The sequence below is a fragment of the Spea bombifrons genome, chromosome 7 (genome assembly GCF_027358695.1).
Source record: "Spea bombifrons isolate aSpeBom1 chromosome 7, aSpeBom1.2.pri, whole genome shotgun sequence".
Classification (NCBI taxonomy): Eukaryota; Metazoa; Chordata; class Amphibia; order Anura; family Pelobatidae; genus Spea; species Spea bombifrons.
In genome coordinates, this window is record NC_071093.1 from 5,139,083 (window position 1) to 5,159,800 (window position 20,718).

Sequence of the window (20,718 nt, forward strand, 5' to 3'; positions counted from 1 at the left end):
AAATGGATCTATATTTAAAGCCCACGAGTATATTGGCAGTCCATAAATCATTGAAATTGCTATGTTCCATGCAAGCGGCATTGTTCATTTGATCTGGATACATTTGGACCGATAACAGCGCTTAAGATATTGGAAAACGGAAATGACACCTAGTGCCAGCCCGGCTCTCTAGGAACATTTATTCATTGAACGGTTCTATACTTTGTCGTGTTTAAAGAAGAGATGAACGGATAGTTTTGTTCTGTATCATCAGAAGGAAAAAATATGAAACGCACATTTGTAACGATTTGCGGTTATATATAATCTTGGTTTTTTTTTTTTTTTTTTTTTTTTAAATACCACGATGTACCATTATGGGGCGATTTATGACGCATGTCGGAACCAAATGCAGAGGCTTGTTAGTAGAACATTCCCATACGTAGTTTTAATCTTCAGCAACAAGGTTATTATAATAATATTAAATAAATGAATAATAAAATAGAATAGGGAGGCACGATACCTTGTTGAGATTCTTTATCATATAGCTTCATGTGTACAATTCCTGGTGTTTTGTTTCTCATAATGGAGACATTTCTTCCATCTCGTTTGTTGCACGTCCCGATTTGGCCAAGATTCTGATCAGCCCACCAAAGTCTGTTATCTGAAAAATATTAAAGTATCATATATATATAAATATAAAAATATTAAAGTATCATATATATATATATATACAACTATATTAAAGTCTCACTATATATTTATTATATATATATATTATATATATATTATATATATATATATATATATAATATATATATATATATATATATATATATATATATAAATGATTACTTGTAGCACAGAGTTTCTGCTCTAATCAGATCCGGTTTAAAGGATAGTGTGACTTTTCCTTGCGTTGGTTATGAAATCAGTAAGTAAATATGTGCGTTTGATTTATTCTCTTGTGCTCAAGTAAAAAATAGCCTCTCCCGGTGGCAAATAGGCTGTCTTTAGGTTTTAATTGCCCGAGTCAGGTATCGGAGCCATCGAGTTTATCATTGTTAGTGGCCAATATTTCATGGCCTAACACTGTAGCCAAATAAATAGGACAGTACGGTAGCCATCAATTTTGTTGATGCTATGAACATATTCTATCTCTTTGACATATCTATTTTAGTTAGGGAAAGAAAAAGAAATTCTTCCAACATGTCACAAAGGGCAAACATATGAGACCCCATAAAAATACACTTTTTATACCAGTTTAGTAACCAAGAAGATATAAATGCAGTTTAAAAAAAAGCATGACTGTTCTCCAAATGTTATTGCCTTTAAAAAAATAAAAATAAAATAATAATAAAAAAAATTAAATAAAAAATTAAATATATATATATATATATATATATATATATATACACACACACACATAAATATATATTATACTGTTCTATTACTTACCATATGCATTATTACACACACACACACACATATATATATATATATATATATGTATATATATATATCTATATATATTTATATATATATATATATATATATATATATATATATATATATATACACACACACATATATATATATATATATATATATATATATATATATATACATATATATATATATACACACAGTTATACATACATTTCCATAAGAGTAAAGTTTCATTTTGTTTTGAGACTGCTAATTATTTCAGTGTATTATTGTTTGGTGCTTTTTATTGGAATGAAAATTTATAGTTTTCAGCAGAAAAATTAATTCTGCAAATAACTACAGCTGAGTTATTGTTTTAATTAATGACACAATCTGTTGCCATAAAATAATATAAAGAATAATTGAATAATGTTTGAAATTGTCTTTGAATGAAGATAAACATCCCTTGTTGTTGATTGAAACTCTGACTAAAGTATTCTTGAGACCCCTTGGGAGCCCTGAAACATTTAAGAAGCGATTTGTACTATGACGTCTGAATAGTAATAATTGGCGAACTTGAAAGCTCATGCAGAGACTGTGTTAGGATCACAATGGCAATGTTTTCCACGATTTAGTTACAATTATTGGCACAATGCTTTACGTAACATATTTTTCTAATATGCATACAAGCTTATTTGAAAACTTGAGGGACATTGAAACGACCACCACTTTATCAGATGTACAAACTTCCAATTCTATAAACACATTCTTGCAGAAATACAGCCTATAGAGCCAGGTAGACTATTTCACTGTACAGGACCCTAATTGGGCTAATACTGACATTTTAGTTGTCTGATATAGTTATGAATTAGGGAAAAAAAACAATCTCTGTGAGTTTGTTCTGTTAAAATCACATTTCAGGTTGGACCCGGAGTCTCCGAGTGAAGCACTGCTTCCCCAGGTCTTCGGGTCAGTTTTGTCAATCATCAGGCAGGCAAGTGGTGTATGGTCAATGACACTATCTGTCCAGGTCCCACCACTTTCCTGGCCAAACCACCCCCACACTACAACCCACTTGCTGATCACTACAGTCTAATTGTTGTGGGGTCGACATTTTGGAGAACTGTTAAACATGTGACTAGCCCTTCGACCCCCTCCCCCCAAAAAAATAATAGCTAGAGCTTTAATCTCCCTAGCATCTTTTTTTCTATGTAAATGTTACCATTATTTCAGTACATAACGGTTACAGTGGAAACCTACATTTTTTAAATTTCTCACGTTTCATAAATTTTTAGCGAAAAAGTAAACGGCACTTAAAGTTTCTGTTACCAAAGCAACAGAAAAGTATATCTCGCTGAAAATATTCGGTTTTGTCCCACAGAATCGATTTTCTGACATTTCTAGAAAAATTCACTACATTGTCCCTCTATTCCTTTTACAGTAAGTGTATTCTCTGCTTTCATTAGTTTGCAGGGATGCTTCGCAGGTTGACACAGACAAATGTAAAATGCTACCTTTGGAGACAAGAAATAAAGAGAAAGATGGCAGGTTAAATGAGATCATACTGACCAAGATGGATCAGCGATGGGATATTGAAGTCATAATAGACCAATTAGTCATAAAGTTGGGCAAATATCTACAATGGCAAATGGTAATGAAGTGAATAGGATGTCATGATGCACAGCTAAGAGAATAAAACAGATACACAAATAAAATTATGTAACGATTGTAGAACAACTTAGATCAAATATGATATCTACACACCATTTGCAAAGAAGGTTCAAATTAAATTCAATATTCTGACATTGAGTAATATGAGTGGAAATGGAGCAAAATGGAAACAATTCTCACTTGGAATGATGACAATGAAGTTACATATGAAATTAAATTTGGTGAAATGTATAAGAGATTACTCAGGTGACAATGCCTAATGGTCGACTGAAAATAATGTATTCACAATCTTAAGGCTGATTAGTTGATAAAAAAGAATATTTTTTTTAAAAAAATTATATTGTTCTGAACAGAAATTATAAAATTGTCACAATGGAGAAAAATAGAAGGCCAACTTTTTTATTATTTTATTATTTCTTGCCTGTTGTTGTCCATTGTTTTCTGTGTTACCTGAATTAAAGATAGGCTGCTTTGTTACTAAAAGCTTTCAACATAAGAAAAGCTCCACCCCGGGATAATTTCTCGAAAATTGGACCAAGGGATAGGATTCAATTAAATCACCACGACAACTGTAAATATGGAAAAAAAAATCCCGGGCGGGAGGCTCAGCTCTACGGATGTTGGCAGCGGAAGACATTTACACATAATTCGGTAAATTTTTAATGGGTAGAAACTGGTAAAAGCTCTCCAAAAGTATAATTAGCTCTGAATTTTTCTGTTTGTTTTATCTTCTTATATTTTAAAATCATTTTGAAATATGGAATTTGTTTAATTATAACAATGTAAAATAAATGAATAACTGCATTTGTTTACAAAAACAGTCTAATCTACTTTATTTATTTATTTACTTTAAACATTTTTTTTAGGTTAAATACATTTAATATTTTTATTTTTTTCAATTTTTTTATGATATTTTTTTTTTTTTTACTTTAACTGGTTGTATAAAATGTATTTATACTAATTACTTGACCCCAAAAAGTCTTGATTGACCACAACTAATTGGGGGGTGTTGTGACCTTAACAGCAAGACTAGTATTTCACCCCAGGCTGGTGACCATAAATATGATTATTATTATTATCTTTTATTTATATAGCGCCAACAATTTACGCAGCGCTTAATACAATACATAAATTCAAGGGGTATTTTAATATAATCAGAGAAGTGTATTTCACATGCCTCAGGATTTTTGACATATATTTTAAGGTAATCAATGAAACATTTATTTAAAGGCATTCAAGTTATGAATCATACAATTTGAATTTATTTTTTGCTTTCAAATTGGGGTTTTTTCATCTTACTTCGATTTAAAAGAGCAAATATAAAAACAGATCGTATAATAAGAGAAGCAATTAGCCGACATGTACTCGGCTTTGTTTTTCTGCTTTTGCATTGCGTTGCTTCACAGCTGTTGCGTATCTTAAATTTTAGCAAAAGAAAACGAGTCTGTTACTTAATAAAAGCATTGGTAACACTTTCATGGTACGGAGTCGTTAACCTGCGGTAACATCTGCACTTTGTTAAAATGGGTGTTGAAATAAACACTCGTAAACGGCATCCAGGTGTAGCCATATGTTACGCGAGTAGAACACAAGTGCACAAAATCCAATTACATTTATTCAAATCATACATTATGACCGTCTTTTAAAGATCAAGTGTGCCTACTAGCCTTGTTAATGAATTACGTTTTGCTATGTTAAAGCCATTTAATAAAAAATAGCATTTTTTCTTACACGGCTGCTCCTTTATGTCCCAGTCTGTAGAGCGGGAAACAGTCTATAAACTCGATAGACCATAAGTTCTCATGTATGAATTATTGATACAAATAGTATGATGACAGGTTGTCAAACCCAATCAAAAAGGACCCACGATATTAATCTCGAAACAAAATGAAATATGTACATTCTATATGACACACTGCAGGGCTTTTTCGTTTTTGCCCGTTTTGTCTTAATGAGCTGGTAACGTGCAGCAGATTGGACGCTACCGGCACCAATATGCCCAAATATCTTGCATTTTATGTTTTACATTCTAGAATCTAATAAATTATATATATATATATATATATATATATATATAGTTATGTCTTACTTAGTTCTTTCAGAATCGGTTATTAGTGAATACAGAAGGGGGTAGGTCATTAAAATAAAATCATGATCTAAATATGATTATACTGCTCTGTTCCATTTGCCTATAACTCGCCCCATTTATTTCTTATTTGCTGCCATAGCAACCCCTTCACACGGTGGAATAATTGATGAGGATGATCTTATGGTTGGTATTACTTCTTAAGTCTGCTTATTATCCAATAACACAGCGTGAATAGAGATTTTAGAAATGATCTAAAGCAAAAGTGAAGTGATGTTATTACAGGAGAACCGATGGCTACATCATGCTTGAAAATGTAACATGCAATGGAGGTGAATTATTTTCCGTATTCTACATGAAATTAATATAGTGTTGTCAGAGTAGCCCCAGCCTGGTATTGGAGGGGTAATAGGCTTTGGAGTGGGGAACTCTTTATTATGAGCTAACATAGGCCATCATGGGGAGAAACTCGGAAATGTCAAGTAGCTGCTGCTAAAGCAAATTAATTATCATGAACTATTAGGAAATTTATATAATTTATTTTAAAACAATATATGTTTTTAAAGGAAAAGACTGAGCTTGTTAGTATTTAGAGATGTTTAATGTATACATATACGGTATATGGACAAATATATACGGACACTTGACCATTGCTTAACCTTAGTGCCTGACCTGACAAATGCTCTACTGGATAAATTGGCAAAAATTCCTGCAGAAACACCCCAAAATCTTGTGGAAAGCCTTCCCAGAACAGTGGGAGTCATTATAGCTGCAAACTACATATTAATGTCTATGTGTTTAGAATGTGATGTCATCAAAGTCCCTGTTGGTGTAATGGTCAGGTGTCCCAATACTTTTGTCCATACAGTGTATATTGTTGATGCTGATTAATGCCCCATCATATATAAATGTATATGAATAATTTTAACTTGCACTGTACAGGGGTGTTGCCAGCCCCATGCCAGAGGATCCCAAATACCGGAGTGTATATTAGACAGAAAGCAAAAATTACACTGTATATATTATATGCATAATGTAAGTTCACGCGTTATAAAGGGTATGTTTACGATGTGTATACAGTCTATAGATAATTAGTTCTTTAACCTCAAAATTAACACCCTTACCGGTGTTAATGTCACAATAAAAATGATGTTGTCCAACATTCTGATTACAAAGATTTACATCCTACAACCAGTCCACATTTTACATATTATAAAAAAATCATAATAAAATCCTATGGAAGGCTTATACTTAACTCAACTGCATTTCTTCAGAATATATTTAATTCAAATCAGCCAATGGCACATTTTACATTGCTATTTTATGTTTTATTTTTCATGTTTTGAAAACAAATTTCCATTCAAAACATCGTGTTTTCCAATCAAGAATTCAAAGAGCACTTGCAAAACAAAAAATATGTTAAAAAAAAAAACCAACAAAAGTTAAAATCATTACCGCTCATTAAAATAATTTTGCCTTTGACACATTCGGTAATTAAAGTTCTGATCTAACGCAAAACATCCGACACAAGTACATAAAAAATAATCAGTCGGCTCCAATTAAGGAAGGGCAAATGAAACATTTGGAATATTAAACAATGTAGTTATTATGTTTATGGTGGTATAAAGCTTTTAGTGTCTATAATATTAACACACCAAAGAAAATATATTACTAAAAATAAAAAAAATAGTCGTGTTTTGTCTATTTAGAAAACCGTTAACCATGTTTTGGGACAAGTAGCTTAAAATTAACATTGCCAAACTACCATTGTATATTTTACTTCTGAGATTACGAAAAGCAGTTTTAATGTGGAGTTTGATGGGCAATTAGTTTTCATTAATCGTGGTTTGAGCACTTAGAGGAGACAACTATGTACTTACTTAGAGCCGGGCATCTTGCCTAGATATATTTAATATATTAGTGTTAACATAATGAATAGTGTAATAGCAATTAGAAGACTGATGGTTTAGAAAATTTAGGTGTATGTGTTTCATATTAGTTTTTCGAACTCGGCTGGATCTCTCTGTGGATCAGTTATTCAATCCAAAAAACACACATATGAATCACTGACCACATATAATAGTGATTAAAAATGTCTATTTTTGGCTTGGAATTGAAAAGGCTAGTAATGCTTAAAGCTAAGTGCCGTTTAATAAGCACAATATGTCTACAGATGGTCAAATGCATAAGTAATCTGTCTGGAGTTTGCCTATTTTTGTTAGGAAATTTACATTTTATATCGTATATATTTCTTTTAATGCCTTCACATGGAGAAAATGTACTCAGTTGCTCAAAACTTTTTAGGTATGTAACTTATGAAAACTAACTTTAGATTTAATAAATCCCTAAATATATTTTTTCATTATACAATATTTTAAGGCCATAATGTCAAATTCTCTAATTGTTTTACTGTTTTTCTTTTTTTTGTTTTTTTTGCTAGTGCACCTCAAAAGTGTTTGGTTTAGACTTTTTTTATACAGAAATTGTAATTAAACCTGTAACTGTTCCAACAAGGCCACGGTACATAAAAATATCTTTTCCCTCTAAAAGGTGAGAAACCCCAAAAATATTATTTCTCCCAGTTGTTTTTGGTTAATAAAAAAATGCCTTTTATCTGAAATTCTCAAGGCAAATGAAATCTCATTCTCATCTTAAGCGCTAAGGGTGATAATTACAGATAGCCGTTATCCCCTCTGTAATTATATAATGATAACATACAATCAAATTATGCAGCTTCACAGCTCTTAATATGCTGTATTAATATATCAAACACACATACACATGTATGTATGTATATATATGTATGTATGTATGTATGTATATATATATATATATATATATATATATATATATATATATATGAAAAAAGAAAGATTCTTCCATTCAAAACATACATTTTCCAATTGTCTTTGTAAGATGATCCAAAGCGACAGATTTACTTTTACAATATAATTCTTGTAGTAGCTAATTTTATGAGCATTTCTATTAAATATAAAATCATAAATTTGAACTCAATCATTAATCATTCAAGTGCGGTAGGGCCGGTCATGCCTCAGGCAGTTAAAGATTAAACACATCAGGCTTTTGATAGCTCCGATATCTATAACCACAGATGGATTCGGGATATTTCACAAAGTCGGGTTTCCCAAATGTGTAGGATGGGCTCATGATGGGAGAGGAGCTGCGATATGTGTTAGACTTGACTCATGATGCGTAGGGTTAAGTTTGCAAGAGAGCGCCCAGACTTTTCTCTGCGTTATTTACGGGTCAAGCCCAGTGAATACCTTCTGCTGGAAGGAATGGTCTTGTGATGCTCAATGCCTATTTGAATCAGCGATGTGACATTCATGAAATCTCCCCGCAATGCCTATTCGTTATGCAGGGCTACCTCAGCCGTTCTTGCAAGAGAAGCTTGCTGGGGTTAGTCCCAGTAGGCATGTGATACGAAACAAGTTTTAGATTCTCACCAAGGACAGACAGCTGCGTTATAGCTACGGTCCATCCCCGCTTGGGAGCATCTCAAGTTTAAGCTCTCTTATGCCATTACAGAGGAAAAAATCTCCATCAACAAATGGATCCTGTCCCAAGGGCAGCCCAGAAACGAAGACATTTTGTTCTTGGTAAGCATCTCCAATTAATTTTGTATGGTTTCCATGTATGGGGATCTCTTGGGGCTCACCCTAAGTGTAAAGATGAGTCCTTACATGGAACCTACTTTCTCCCTTGTGCCTAGAGAAATACCAACCAGATTCCACTGATGAAGCCTGTGAAGGCTGAAACATACATCTGCGGTTGTTGGTTCTCTCATGCAGGGGAAATTTGCCTTGCGTTCTGAACATAGTATGAAGCCGCTGTGTGTCCTTGGTTAGAATCTCAAATTTATTTTGTATTGTAGATAAGTATGTGACCCGCAGGAATTAACACAAATCATACTTGCACAGGTATTTGACTAAGTTTTTCTAGAATAAGAATAACGTGTATTGTGAGCCTCTCTTGAACTACCAAGTTTTATTGTGACCAGAAATATAAATACAAAGTTCAATGACACATTCTACGGATACAGATATTTCTAATTTCCACCCTCGAACTAAACAGAATCTCTATTGTTCTAAACATAAAACAACACTAACATGCATACTAACATACATACTAACATACATACTCTACCTATCATCAACTGTACGGACATCATGGATAGCAACAATCGCACAGCAAATTATAATACATAATATAATATCATGTGATACATTTTGATAAGGCTTATTACATGAAAACAGTTATTAATGGGATTCATTATAAAAAAAAAGAAAAATATATATAAAATATATTAATATGTGCTCAACCAAAAAAAAAAGTACCATCATTCGGTTCAAATATTGCCAAGGGTTATTCTCAGCAAGATATTTTTTAATAGAAAAATAACAGAAAGCTTCCCACAGCGCAGAAGCCACGTATAGAGCGTTTCCCTTTGTTTTTTCAATAGTGACAAATGGAGTGCAGTTCATCAACTATCAAGCAGAATGTACATACGATTCCAAAATGCACCGAAGAGCAGAGCTGCCTACTGGGGGCCACGTGTCAAGCTGTGATCATCAGCCTCACACTGTTTCCCTCTTACCAGTTGCTTTCGTATTTTATATTTCCCTTTATTGTGTTTTCCAAATATTCACATTTTTAGCAGGCTTCCTATGGTTAACTTCACGTCAGCGCCAAACCTTTTGTTTTTATGAAATATTTTCAATATACATATTGACAAAAGCAATCATTTTGGAGCTTTTATTTGGTGTTCCAACGTTTGGTCCAGACAGGCCGGCAAGAACCCCTACCTACGTTGTGAATTATAGTCTACTATTGGTGTATTTAATCATGCGCAAAATCTTACTATTGTTATAAATACTATATTTTTTTGTGTAACAAAATCAGGGTTATTTTAAAATATAGATTTAATAATTACGTTTGGTTAAAAAAGTATAAGCGGCAGAAAATGCGGGGCAGGCATCAATTGTTTTATATATACATGTTTTCGAGTTTAAAAAAAAAGAGAAAAATAACTTTGATGAGTAATGGAACTCGGGCCAGCGTATTCTGTAAATTAACAAATAAATACGGATATTTCGGCTGTATATCATACTATAATTTTAGACAGCTAATGATCAGCATAATTAAAACAACAAATGTTTTTTTGTATATAATTCCAAAAACAAAATGAAATCTATTAAATAAATCACACAAATTTTGCTTTTAGGGAATTTTATACTAGAACATTTCAAATGATTGATATATCCTCCTACCCAATATAAAATGACTTCAAAAAGATGTTATAATTTAAATGTTTTATTTTATTTTAGAATTAACATTCCGTAAAAAAAAAAAGAAAAAAATAAATAAAAAATGATGCTTTAAAACAACATTTATTTAACCAAAACAAAAGATAGCTTGTAATAATTGTGGCAACCGGTTTTTCGGAAAAAAGGGAAATTGTTGTCTTTTTGTTTTTATAAAAAATACAAAGCCATTCTTTCAGTACCAAAAAATATATTCAGCGTACGCTTATTCCGAATCCCAAAGGCCGGCTGCTCATCCCGGTTACTCTAACTGTGAAGCTCAGCAAAACCTTTTTTATCTTAGTAAAAAAAAAGGAAGTTTTGATTCTTGGAAAACAAAAAAAACAAAAAAAAAAAAGAGAAAGCGGGGCCAAACGGTCTTAATGATTCCCATCATTAAGAAATGCCAACTGGTCCCTAAAGGAAATGCCTACTCCTTATTCCGTTAGCATTGATTTAAACAAAAGGCTCATTTCTTTCCCAAAGTTAATGTAAAACCTACATTAACACACTTAAACAGTAGTAAATATTTCAGAACCGTTAAAAATATACAGCGCATGTTTTTTATATTTCGGTAACGAGCAAAATTGGAAAAATATTCAGACCGGGTGCTGTATTTATTATAAGCAGAATCCAAATATCAGACGTGGGTTTTGGTGCTTACATTATCTAGAACGGTTAGGGTTTATTCGCTAAAGGGAGAGTTTGCAGGAGAGTTCCGGTTTTAACTCTCTCTTTACTATGCATTATGAAGGGCCAACACCTCAGTAAGAAGGTCTGAGCTGGCCCTGTATAATTTATAATTCAAGAAACCTCACCAACGTAACTGGTTACAGTTGAAACCAAGCTCTTCGTGCAATAGAACGGGATTGGCCCTTCATAATGTATCGTGTGGTCAAGGACCTGGAAAATAACCCGTCAACTCTTTTTAGTGAATAGAACCCAGGTGCCGTCTTACTTCCTCAACAAACCAGGAAAAAAAATGAATTACAATATCTTGTGTGTGTTAAATGTATGTATATATATATATATATATATATATATAATGTATATCATGTTAAACGTATCCTGTTAATATACCGGTACATGAGTTCTCAAAGTATTCAAATATATTTTTTAATAAAATCTCTTTTCTTAAACATTTGGCCTCAATTCATCATTATAGTCACATGGTGATACCAATGGGGGAAGTCCAATTTCAAGCCTTAGGACACAGCAGGCATGCTGCCTTCCCGATAATTAGAGCCAAGATAACTGGTTAATTATTATTAATTAGAGGAATTATTGGTAGCCCATGAGGACTGAGTTTGGGGCATCCAGATGCAGATTACATATTTGTCTGTATCGTGTCTTGATTAGAATTCTGCATACACGATCTTTCTGAAGCAAACTAAAGTTAAATTCCTTGCTTTGGACATATTTTTTTTCCTATCACTACCCAACATTTTAATAAAGGTTAAATAGGCCAATTGTTTCTTAAAAAGATTTTATAAAATTATTTATACAATTTTGCAAATTTTAATTACCCTGCAGAAATTCGCTATATGTGTCTTTCTTTTAGTTACATTTATAAATATTACAATTTGTTTTTAGAAATTACTATTATGGGGATAATTAAAAGTAATTAAGCAATTATCGGGGTAAGTGACATTACAATAAATTCATAAAATACAAAAAAAATAATTGTATAAATTCATTAGATTAATTATCCTTCCATGCAATAAAAAATAAATAGCGATAAAATAAAATTTGTACATTGTACCTATACGTTTTATGATCATGTGAATCCAAATATGTGCTCAAATTAATTTAGCCTTTCAGTGTAAATGAAACTATTTCACTAAAAGGGGGGAATGCCTTGACTGTGCAATTAACAAACCTCAATTAATCAAGAAACAATCAATACGATATCATTGCAGATTACAAAACTCCACTTACCGACAATAGTTAATGCTGTCACTTTTGTTAATTCTTCTTTCAATGACTCTATTACTTCCAAATTACTGCCATCCAAGTTGCATCTACTAATGGTTCTATTTCCCGAACTGATCCAATAAATCTTGTCGTCTCCATAGTCTATTGATAAACCTACGAATACAACGTCGTGATTAAGCATTCTGAAAGTATGCGCTCATTGAGTCGTCTTAGATTTATTGCCAGGCAAATACAGCCGTTCAAACAAATTCAAACAAATAGTTCAGAGCATAATTGAAAGTTCTAAAAAAAATATTTTTGTATATTATTTAAGATAAATGTTGATTAAAACACAAACGTCAATCTATCATCATGGCAAGATATATTTGTTACATGAGTGGACCATAACATGGCTTCATAATGGGGGCTTATTAAAGAGGTACCACAGCCCTAAGATAAGTATGATGCTTAAATTCTACTTTTTATTATATATATATATATATATATATATATATATATATTTATGATAATAATATATAAACAGAATTACCGCTATTTAAAGATACTTCTTTGTGGATATGATACCGACATATCGGATGTGATGGTTCATTTTGTTGGAGTAATTTTTTTTTTTTTGGGGGGTGAGACAAAAGTCAAATATTTGTACATGAGATCTAACTCTTTTAAATGCGTCTTTTTGGTAACACAAAATATATATTTTGGCACGACTGGTGCATTTCAGTGAAATTAGTTGTTAAAGGGTTAATACATTGGCAACATTGTATTCTTGCATCCCATTCCCACCTGAGACACCTTTCTAAATCTCCCCATATAATATATATAATATAAATATATATTTTTCCCAAGGCATTTAAATATATTGGGTGTATATACGTGTGCGTGGAGGATGCGGACGCTGTGTTGTTCTGCTATTATTCTGTTGCGTAAATACACTGGTAAATTAAACTTTAGATTTTACACAAGACTGCATTAAAGCTTCTACAACTTCTGTAATTAAAACCTCCCAAGATATATTACAAACATCTTGGGCATATTTAATTGGCAAATAATTATGAGATGGAGCTTATTAGAGTTTTTTATCACTGTCTGGATTTTGCTTTGGGCTTCATATTAGAGCACGAATGCCTTCCACGCTCTTTTCCCCCGCAGTTATACCAAAGTCATCAACGTAACCAAACTTCCAATTCTCAGGACAGTTCTGCACTCATAGCTCATTAGACACAATCAGTTTCCAGGTCAGTTTCTTTACCACTGCCATTTCAGCTTTTCATTAACATGTCTGATAGGAATTTGATTCGTCTCACAATTATTTATTTGTTTGTTTTTTTACAATTATACGCATTATCTTTATAATTTATACTATTTCTATAGAAATTGGGTTATTTGGTTTCATTTTTTATGTAATTGGCCCTAACCAGTCGCCCTTTTCTGCAGCTGTAAAGACTCAAACCTTAATCATTGTTCTCGTCTTAGATTCAGGAGCCATATGCCTATCCCATGCATGTTTAAATCCCCTCACTGTATTAGCATCTACCACATCTGCTGGGAGGCTGTTCCTCTTATCTCCCACCCTTCCAGTAAAGTAAAACTAACTTACATTCCATCTAATCCTCTTTCTTGTTGTAAATTACAACCTCTTGTTCTAACATTTCTCCTTCTTTGTTAAAACCCCTTTTGTATTTAAATGTTTCTATCTCATCTCCCTTTCTCTTCTCCCTTGCAGTGGTGTCATCCGGTGCCTCTTTAGCGGAAAAGGCCCTAAATGCTCAAGCACGTCCACAGAATCATAAACTTATTTATAATTTAATAAGTTGCCAACAACTAACCGAATGTTCTGTGATCTGGTAAAAAGCATCAGAAAAGCAGCAATAAAATTAATTCATTGCTCTTTGCTCGGGTGGTAGAAGGCTCTGTAGAGCCAGATCTTCTAGGAGGACCAAGCTACTGTATCAAGAATTAAAATAGTCTACGTAATCAACCTGGCTAATGTATTATTTCTTTCTTCCTCTCAAACCTGTTATCTAGAAAAAGTTTGTTTAAAAAAAAAACCCTAGTATTATTGTTAGACACTTATTATTGACACCGAAGTAAATTTTTCAAATTGACGGGCCGTCTTCGGCAGATCGCGCTTTCTTTATGTGTGTTTAACATTCAAAATTTAGAAGGGGTCATGCGGCACTTGATAACGATCATTCTTGCGCGGTAGAATTCTAAGAATATCCGTTACAGACACAGCGAGTTGGCTCTCAGAGACTCACAAATCCTTGATTTCTTCTAGATTAAGTTTTGACAGGTATGACCTAGCCAGGGGCAACTCCATAGTGAATCAACTCCATCGGCGTTTAAAACAGCATTTACTGTAGTTAATCCCTATCATTATGTCTGCAAATTGGGTTTTTACGACATTGCAATTTATCAGTATTTATTGGGATATGCGCCGGCATTTTCATAGCGCAAAAAAGGAGGCTGAGAATGATATATTGCAGGATGAACGGCTGAACCATTGTTTTATCATATTTATTGTCCAGATTTATAAATTACTAATATCATATGTTTTTCAGGTTTTTTTCTTCTTAAATCAGGATCTGAGTTCGATCTGACCGCAAAAACATAAATTAGACTTTTCTTTTGCAGTGTTGAAGAATGATGTGATCAGTCATAATACCGTATTTGCTCGATTATAAGACGACCCCGATTATAAGACGACCCCCCAAAATCAAAATATTAATTTAGGAAAAAAACAAAAAGCCTGAATATAAGACGACCCTATAGGAAAAAAGTTTTACCAGTAAATATTAATTCATGTAAATTATTTTTTCATGTTTAATAAAAGCTATGATTGAGAAAAATATATTTTTTAAATTTCCTTTTATTTGCCAACCTGCCCCCCCCAGTTATGCCACTCTGCCCCCAGAAATGCTTTATACCCCCCTATTTGCCACTCTGCCCCATGATATGCCTTATACCCCTATATGCCACTCTGGCATATAGGGGGTTAAAAGGCATATCATGGGGCTGAGTGGCATATAGGGGGTTAAAATGCATTTCTGGAGGTATATAGGCATATCATGGGGCTGAGTGGCATATAGGGGGTTAAAATGCATTTCTGGAGGTCCAGAAATGCATTTTAACCCCCTATATGCCACTCAGCCCCATGATATGCCTTTTAACCCAGCATGTACTGGCTGCCTTGGCTTGATAGGAGTGTGATTGCTGTTAGCAGTTTGATATATATATATATATATATATATATATATATATATATATATATATATATCAAACTGCTAACAGCAATCACACTCCTATCAAGCCAAGGCAGCCAGTACATGCTGGAACCTGGGTATGATAGTAGTGGGATTACAGCCTCCCTATGCCATGCTACAACCCCCACCCCCCTTACACATCCATGCTATCACACACAAACACATTTAAATACTCATTCATTCCATTAATCACACATACTTCACACATTAAACACACATTAATCACACATACTTACCCAAAAAACCCTCCCCCACCCCCTTACCTGAACTGCAGATCTCTCACTCGAAGACTTCTGCAGGGGACCGGCTGTAGAGCAACTTCTCTGGCCCCGCCCCCAGAGGAGGGAGGGGGAGATAGAGCTCTGTGAGGACGCTGCAAGCTTCCTGTCCTCCTGCTTCTAACAGAAGAGACGCTGCTCGCGACCGGTAAGCAGCATGGCCCCAGCAGACATTTTTTGGGGGGTCTGAGAAGACGACCCCGATTATAAGACGAGGGGTATTTTTCAGAGCATTTGCTCTGGAAAAAACCTCGTCTTATAATCGAGCAAATACGGTATATGGTCTCAACAATCTAATATATATATATATATATATATATATATATATATATATATATATCCTTATGTAATATGCCTTGTCAAGGTGTCTTATCCCAAATAGCAAAGCACTTATAGATTACAGAATACACTTCAAACACATTTATGCAAAATGAAAATAATAACATATATAATATGAATATCCCAAATATCAAAAATATTTACCAACTGGTTCTTTTTGGTTCTGAAACAGAATTTTGCTGTTGCTGCCATCCATGTTTGCCATATTAATGCTATTCCCATCCATCCAGAATATTTTGCTTAAAATGAAACAAAAAAACAAATAAATTAGGTCATGCAACACTCTATAATAGTATATCATAGTATTATAAAATATTCTAACAATGGCAATGAGTTTATTTTTCTTCTGTTGCAGAACATTCTATTTATATTCATTTGAATGCAGCTGAAACATTCCTCACATGCTTAATCTAAACTATATGTTCAGTACCGTTGGCTGGAATTCATCAAACCACATTCTAGCTGTTCACAGAATGTCATTGTTTGATCAATTTTGCCTTGAAATGGAAAAAATATGTACCTGGCAATAACCATGGCAGGAATTCTACTATTCTAAGAAAAATATTTTTAGGAGGTCTTCACTCAAATGAGCTTAATGGACAAAAAAACCAAAAACTTCAGTTCAATTCTGGAAATAATTTTATCTATAAACTATGAAAACTCCATGTAGAAATTTATGTTTTTTCTCTAAGATTTTAGGAGCTACTTCATGGTTAATATTTAGTTAATAAGTCGTACCCATTCGTGTGGTTTATGCTCACTCAAATATTGACGTTAGTTGATTCACCAAGCCAAAGCTGAAATGTAAATTCTACTGACGGGGGATTTTAAAGAATATTGGCCAAGACTAATATTTAAATACGATTGGCACGCTTTGTCGCTAATAAATATTAATAAAAAGAACGAAAGAAAAGCCTCCACTCTATGAACAGAGGAACATCTGCCTCGCAGGATAAGATAAAGATCAGGAACAGTTGTCTATTCATAAAATCGGTATGAGGAAGACAGCTCTCCAAACATGTGTCAAGCATCATTTAGACACTTGTATAATAGGTCAGAAATAGCACATAAAAATTAGAGAGTCATTCTTCAGAAACCAGTTCTTTTTGGAAATTTAAAAAAAAAATAAAAAAATAAAAACATCAGACAGGCACTCATTAATTATCCAACGTGCCAGATTCTTCATTTGGAACCAGGATATAGCTCATTAGGCTGTGACTCATCGACAGATCAACATGACATTTAGTATAAAAAAGAAAAGTTTAGAGATTTCTCTTTTAAGTTTATTCTGTTAATAAACAGGTACTTTAATAGACTTTATTTTTCAGCTTGGATAACAGGGGGACCATAGAGAAGATATTGCCTGGATACATAATGAAAAAGATTGTGAACCTTTTTAGATAATGCAATCCTTTATGTTACTGTAGGGTTAATACAAATTTTTGAAGCTACCAAATATTTTTAGTACTCAATAGTTAACTACACGATGTCTACTTTGTAGACATGGGTCAGCTTTATAGATGTGTCACCAAAACTCAATGATCATGACTCAATAACTCAAAAACTACTGTTTGTGACAACCTGTTTCAGGATAATAAGTCTGGACTTACCTTTTTTTTACTTGGGGTGAGCCCCAAGAGATCCTGAAGGGTAAATGCCACGCAAAACAAATTTTAGATGCTCACCAAGAACGGACAGTCTCTTCATAGCCTGTTCTACGGTGCATCTCCGCTTGGGAGCATCTCAAGCTTTAGCTGTCTTGTATGATTACAGATAAAAAGTCAACATAGTCTGATTTCAGAACTGTAATGCGTTGATCTTTGGTGAGTTTATCTCGAAGTTGTTTTGTGTGGTATTTCACCCTTCTAGGATGTCTTGGGACCAAACCCAAGTGAAAAGGATCTAGACTTGAAGAATACCAACTAATGGGGCTCATGAAAGTTCTAAGTACATCAAGTTCAATCCTTCTAGTTGAGATACTTCCAAGTGGAGATACACCACTGGACAGGTTATAGAACAGCAGCCAGTCCTACGTGAGTTTATCCCAAAGTTATTTTTTATATAAAGACCCTTAATGAGTTTTTGGTCTCAACCTGGATTTAGACATATGTCTACCCCACACATGATCAAATTCCCAATACTGTGTCAAACAATTCCAATCCTCCAGGGCTCCACTTATCAGAACTGTACCCAATAGTCTAGGTGAAGTCTGATCAGAGATCTGTGACCTTGTTAAGCAGATAAAACCTTTTTAGTGCTTTTACTTAGTACAAAAAAAGTGGATTTGTTTTCCTCACCAGAAAGCTCCATAGGGGTAGAAGCTTTGTTTAGTATAATGTTATCTCTATGGTATAATTATTATTCCCATAAATGTGTTACAGCAAAAGTTAAGCAAATGTGAAATAATGTGGCCATTTATTTCCAATGGAGAAAAAATCCATTATACCCATGTAAAGGTCAAAACAATCAGCATTTTGCACCTGCCCCATTAGAGAAGCTGTGTTCTTAGATAACAGTTCAGAGAGTCCATTTAAAAAAAATATATATACTTTACCCCCTGACTGGGTGAACTGCTAGACTTTGAGCTCTATCAATCCCGTGAATGACTGATGTTTTCAGAGAGCCATCCAATCTGGCCACATTGATTTGAGTTTCATCAAATTCCGAACTAATCCAGTACAAATTTCGAGATATCCAGTCCACGGCGAGCCCACGGATACTGTGGATATCTGAAACACATAAATGAGCAAAAGCAATGTCAACTGTATCCCTCAAACAACAAGAACGCTATCGTGCAGCGTAATTCAATTATCACTTTATTATTGCCAAAAGAACGTACAAGATCGTAATCATAGCCCCTATCGGCTCTCTTTGGATGACATTAATAATCATTAGCGTCTTGCTGCTGAGCAAGTAGGAATCCTGCAGCAACAATTATCGTTAAATTACACTTATGGTCAATAATAATTCACCAGAATGCACGTTGGGAAAATAAAAATTAGACCTATAGACTAAGAACACCCAAGTCAATAAATGTGCAAGTCCAGGTCTAATTCCATGTTCACATATCTATTTCATGTCTATCTATCTATCTATCTATCTATCTATCTATCTATCTATCTATCTATCTATCTATCTATCTATCTGTCTATCTATCCGCCTATCTATCCGTCTATCTATCCGCCTATCTATCTATCTATCTATCTATCTATCTGTCTGTCTGTCTGTCTGTCTGTCTGTCTGTCTATATGTATTGATATATTATGTTTTTCAACAGAATGCTCTTGAATTCCATATTTCAATGTACAGCAATGTTTTTGTAACTATCCATTATCATAGGCATATCATAATTGTCACAAAACATTGTATTTGTTCTTTTTCACTAAACCCAGCAAGTAGAGAGAGGGGCTACCGTTTCACAATTAAGATCAAAGCATATATAATACCTACGCAGCCTCGCAGCTTGAAATGTAAATCGGTACATTTCTAGTTATTTATTCCAAAGATAGAGGACGAAATGGATGAAAAGTTTGAAACACAAGTATACCTCCTGAAATAACCGTCTCCAGGCCCGTTCCGTTTATGAAGGCTCGTTTGATGGTCTGAGTCTTTATATCAGTCCAATATAATCGTTCCTCGGCTGCATCAAAATCCACCACAGTAACATCATCAATGTCAGGTACAGTAAAAGCGGTAATAAAATTGAAGTATGGATTGTCGATGTCCACTCCCCGGATCTCTGACCGCCTGGCGTACACTAGAAATTTCTTCATTTCTGCAACATAAAAAAAAAAAAAAGTATGATCACATATATACCTGTCTCCGTGCCAAGAAGTTTAGCACATCATATTGCCATACGCTTTCTAAACCAGTGGAAGAAATGGAGTTAACCCTTTACATGCCAGGTGTTCTTCGTCTTACAGCGCTGAAAGGGTTAATTGACTATTATTTTTCATTTGAAATAATAATAAAAAAAAGAGCTAGAAGTTGATGAGGATAGCCAAGACAGATTAACAGGTACTGTTCCGCTTATACATACATTGTGCCCACTAAGATGTTAGCATACCGGGGAATTCTCTGCATTACAACAGGATAGGTAGAACAGCACCTTTAATGTTCTTTTAAATAAATTGTCAGCGTTAACTTCAATTCTATCTCTAAAAATTCCCAAAATCACTGAAATGCTATTTTTCTGTTCTTGGGTTGGGTATAAGTGGCATGTTAACCCTTTGTGCGCTGGTACAGAACATATTTTGCGCGGCGCTACTCACTGGCACGCAAGAGGGGAACAACACACACGACAACTCCTACATGTGTCCTTTTTTTTCTTTTGCAAGAAATTCTAAACTAATAGCCTAGTTGTCAGACAACTGGTAAGAAATATTAAGAATGCGCCAAAATAGCTTTCCGACTCTAAT

At 33.8% G+C, this 20,718-nt stretch overlaps 1 protein-coding gene across 1 annotated transcript in view; it reads right to left on the reverse strand.

The window, feature by feature from the left end:
- Nucleotides 1-20,718, reverse strand: part of LRP1B (LDL receptor related protein 1B) — a 557,319-nt gene that overhangs the window by 216,863 nt on the left and 319,738 nt on the right. Inside the window, exons 29-33 of the mRNA XM_053471115.1 lie at nucleotides 19,848-20,075; nucleotides 18,855-19,029; nucleotides 16,445-16,539; nucleotides 12,424-12,573; nucleotides 500-640 (exon numbers count right to left, since the gene is read on the reverse strand). Of these exons, the coding sequence (XP_053327090.1) occupies nucleotides 500-640; nucleotides 12,424-12,573; nucleotides 16,445-16,539; nucleotides 18,855-19,029; nucleotides 19,848-20,075 (789 nt within the window). The remainder of the gene's footprint in view (nucleotides 1-499; nucleotides 641-12,423; nucleotides 12,574-16,444; nucleotides 16,540-18,854; nucleotides 19,030-19,847; nucleotides 20,076-20,718) is intronic.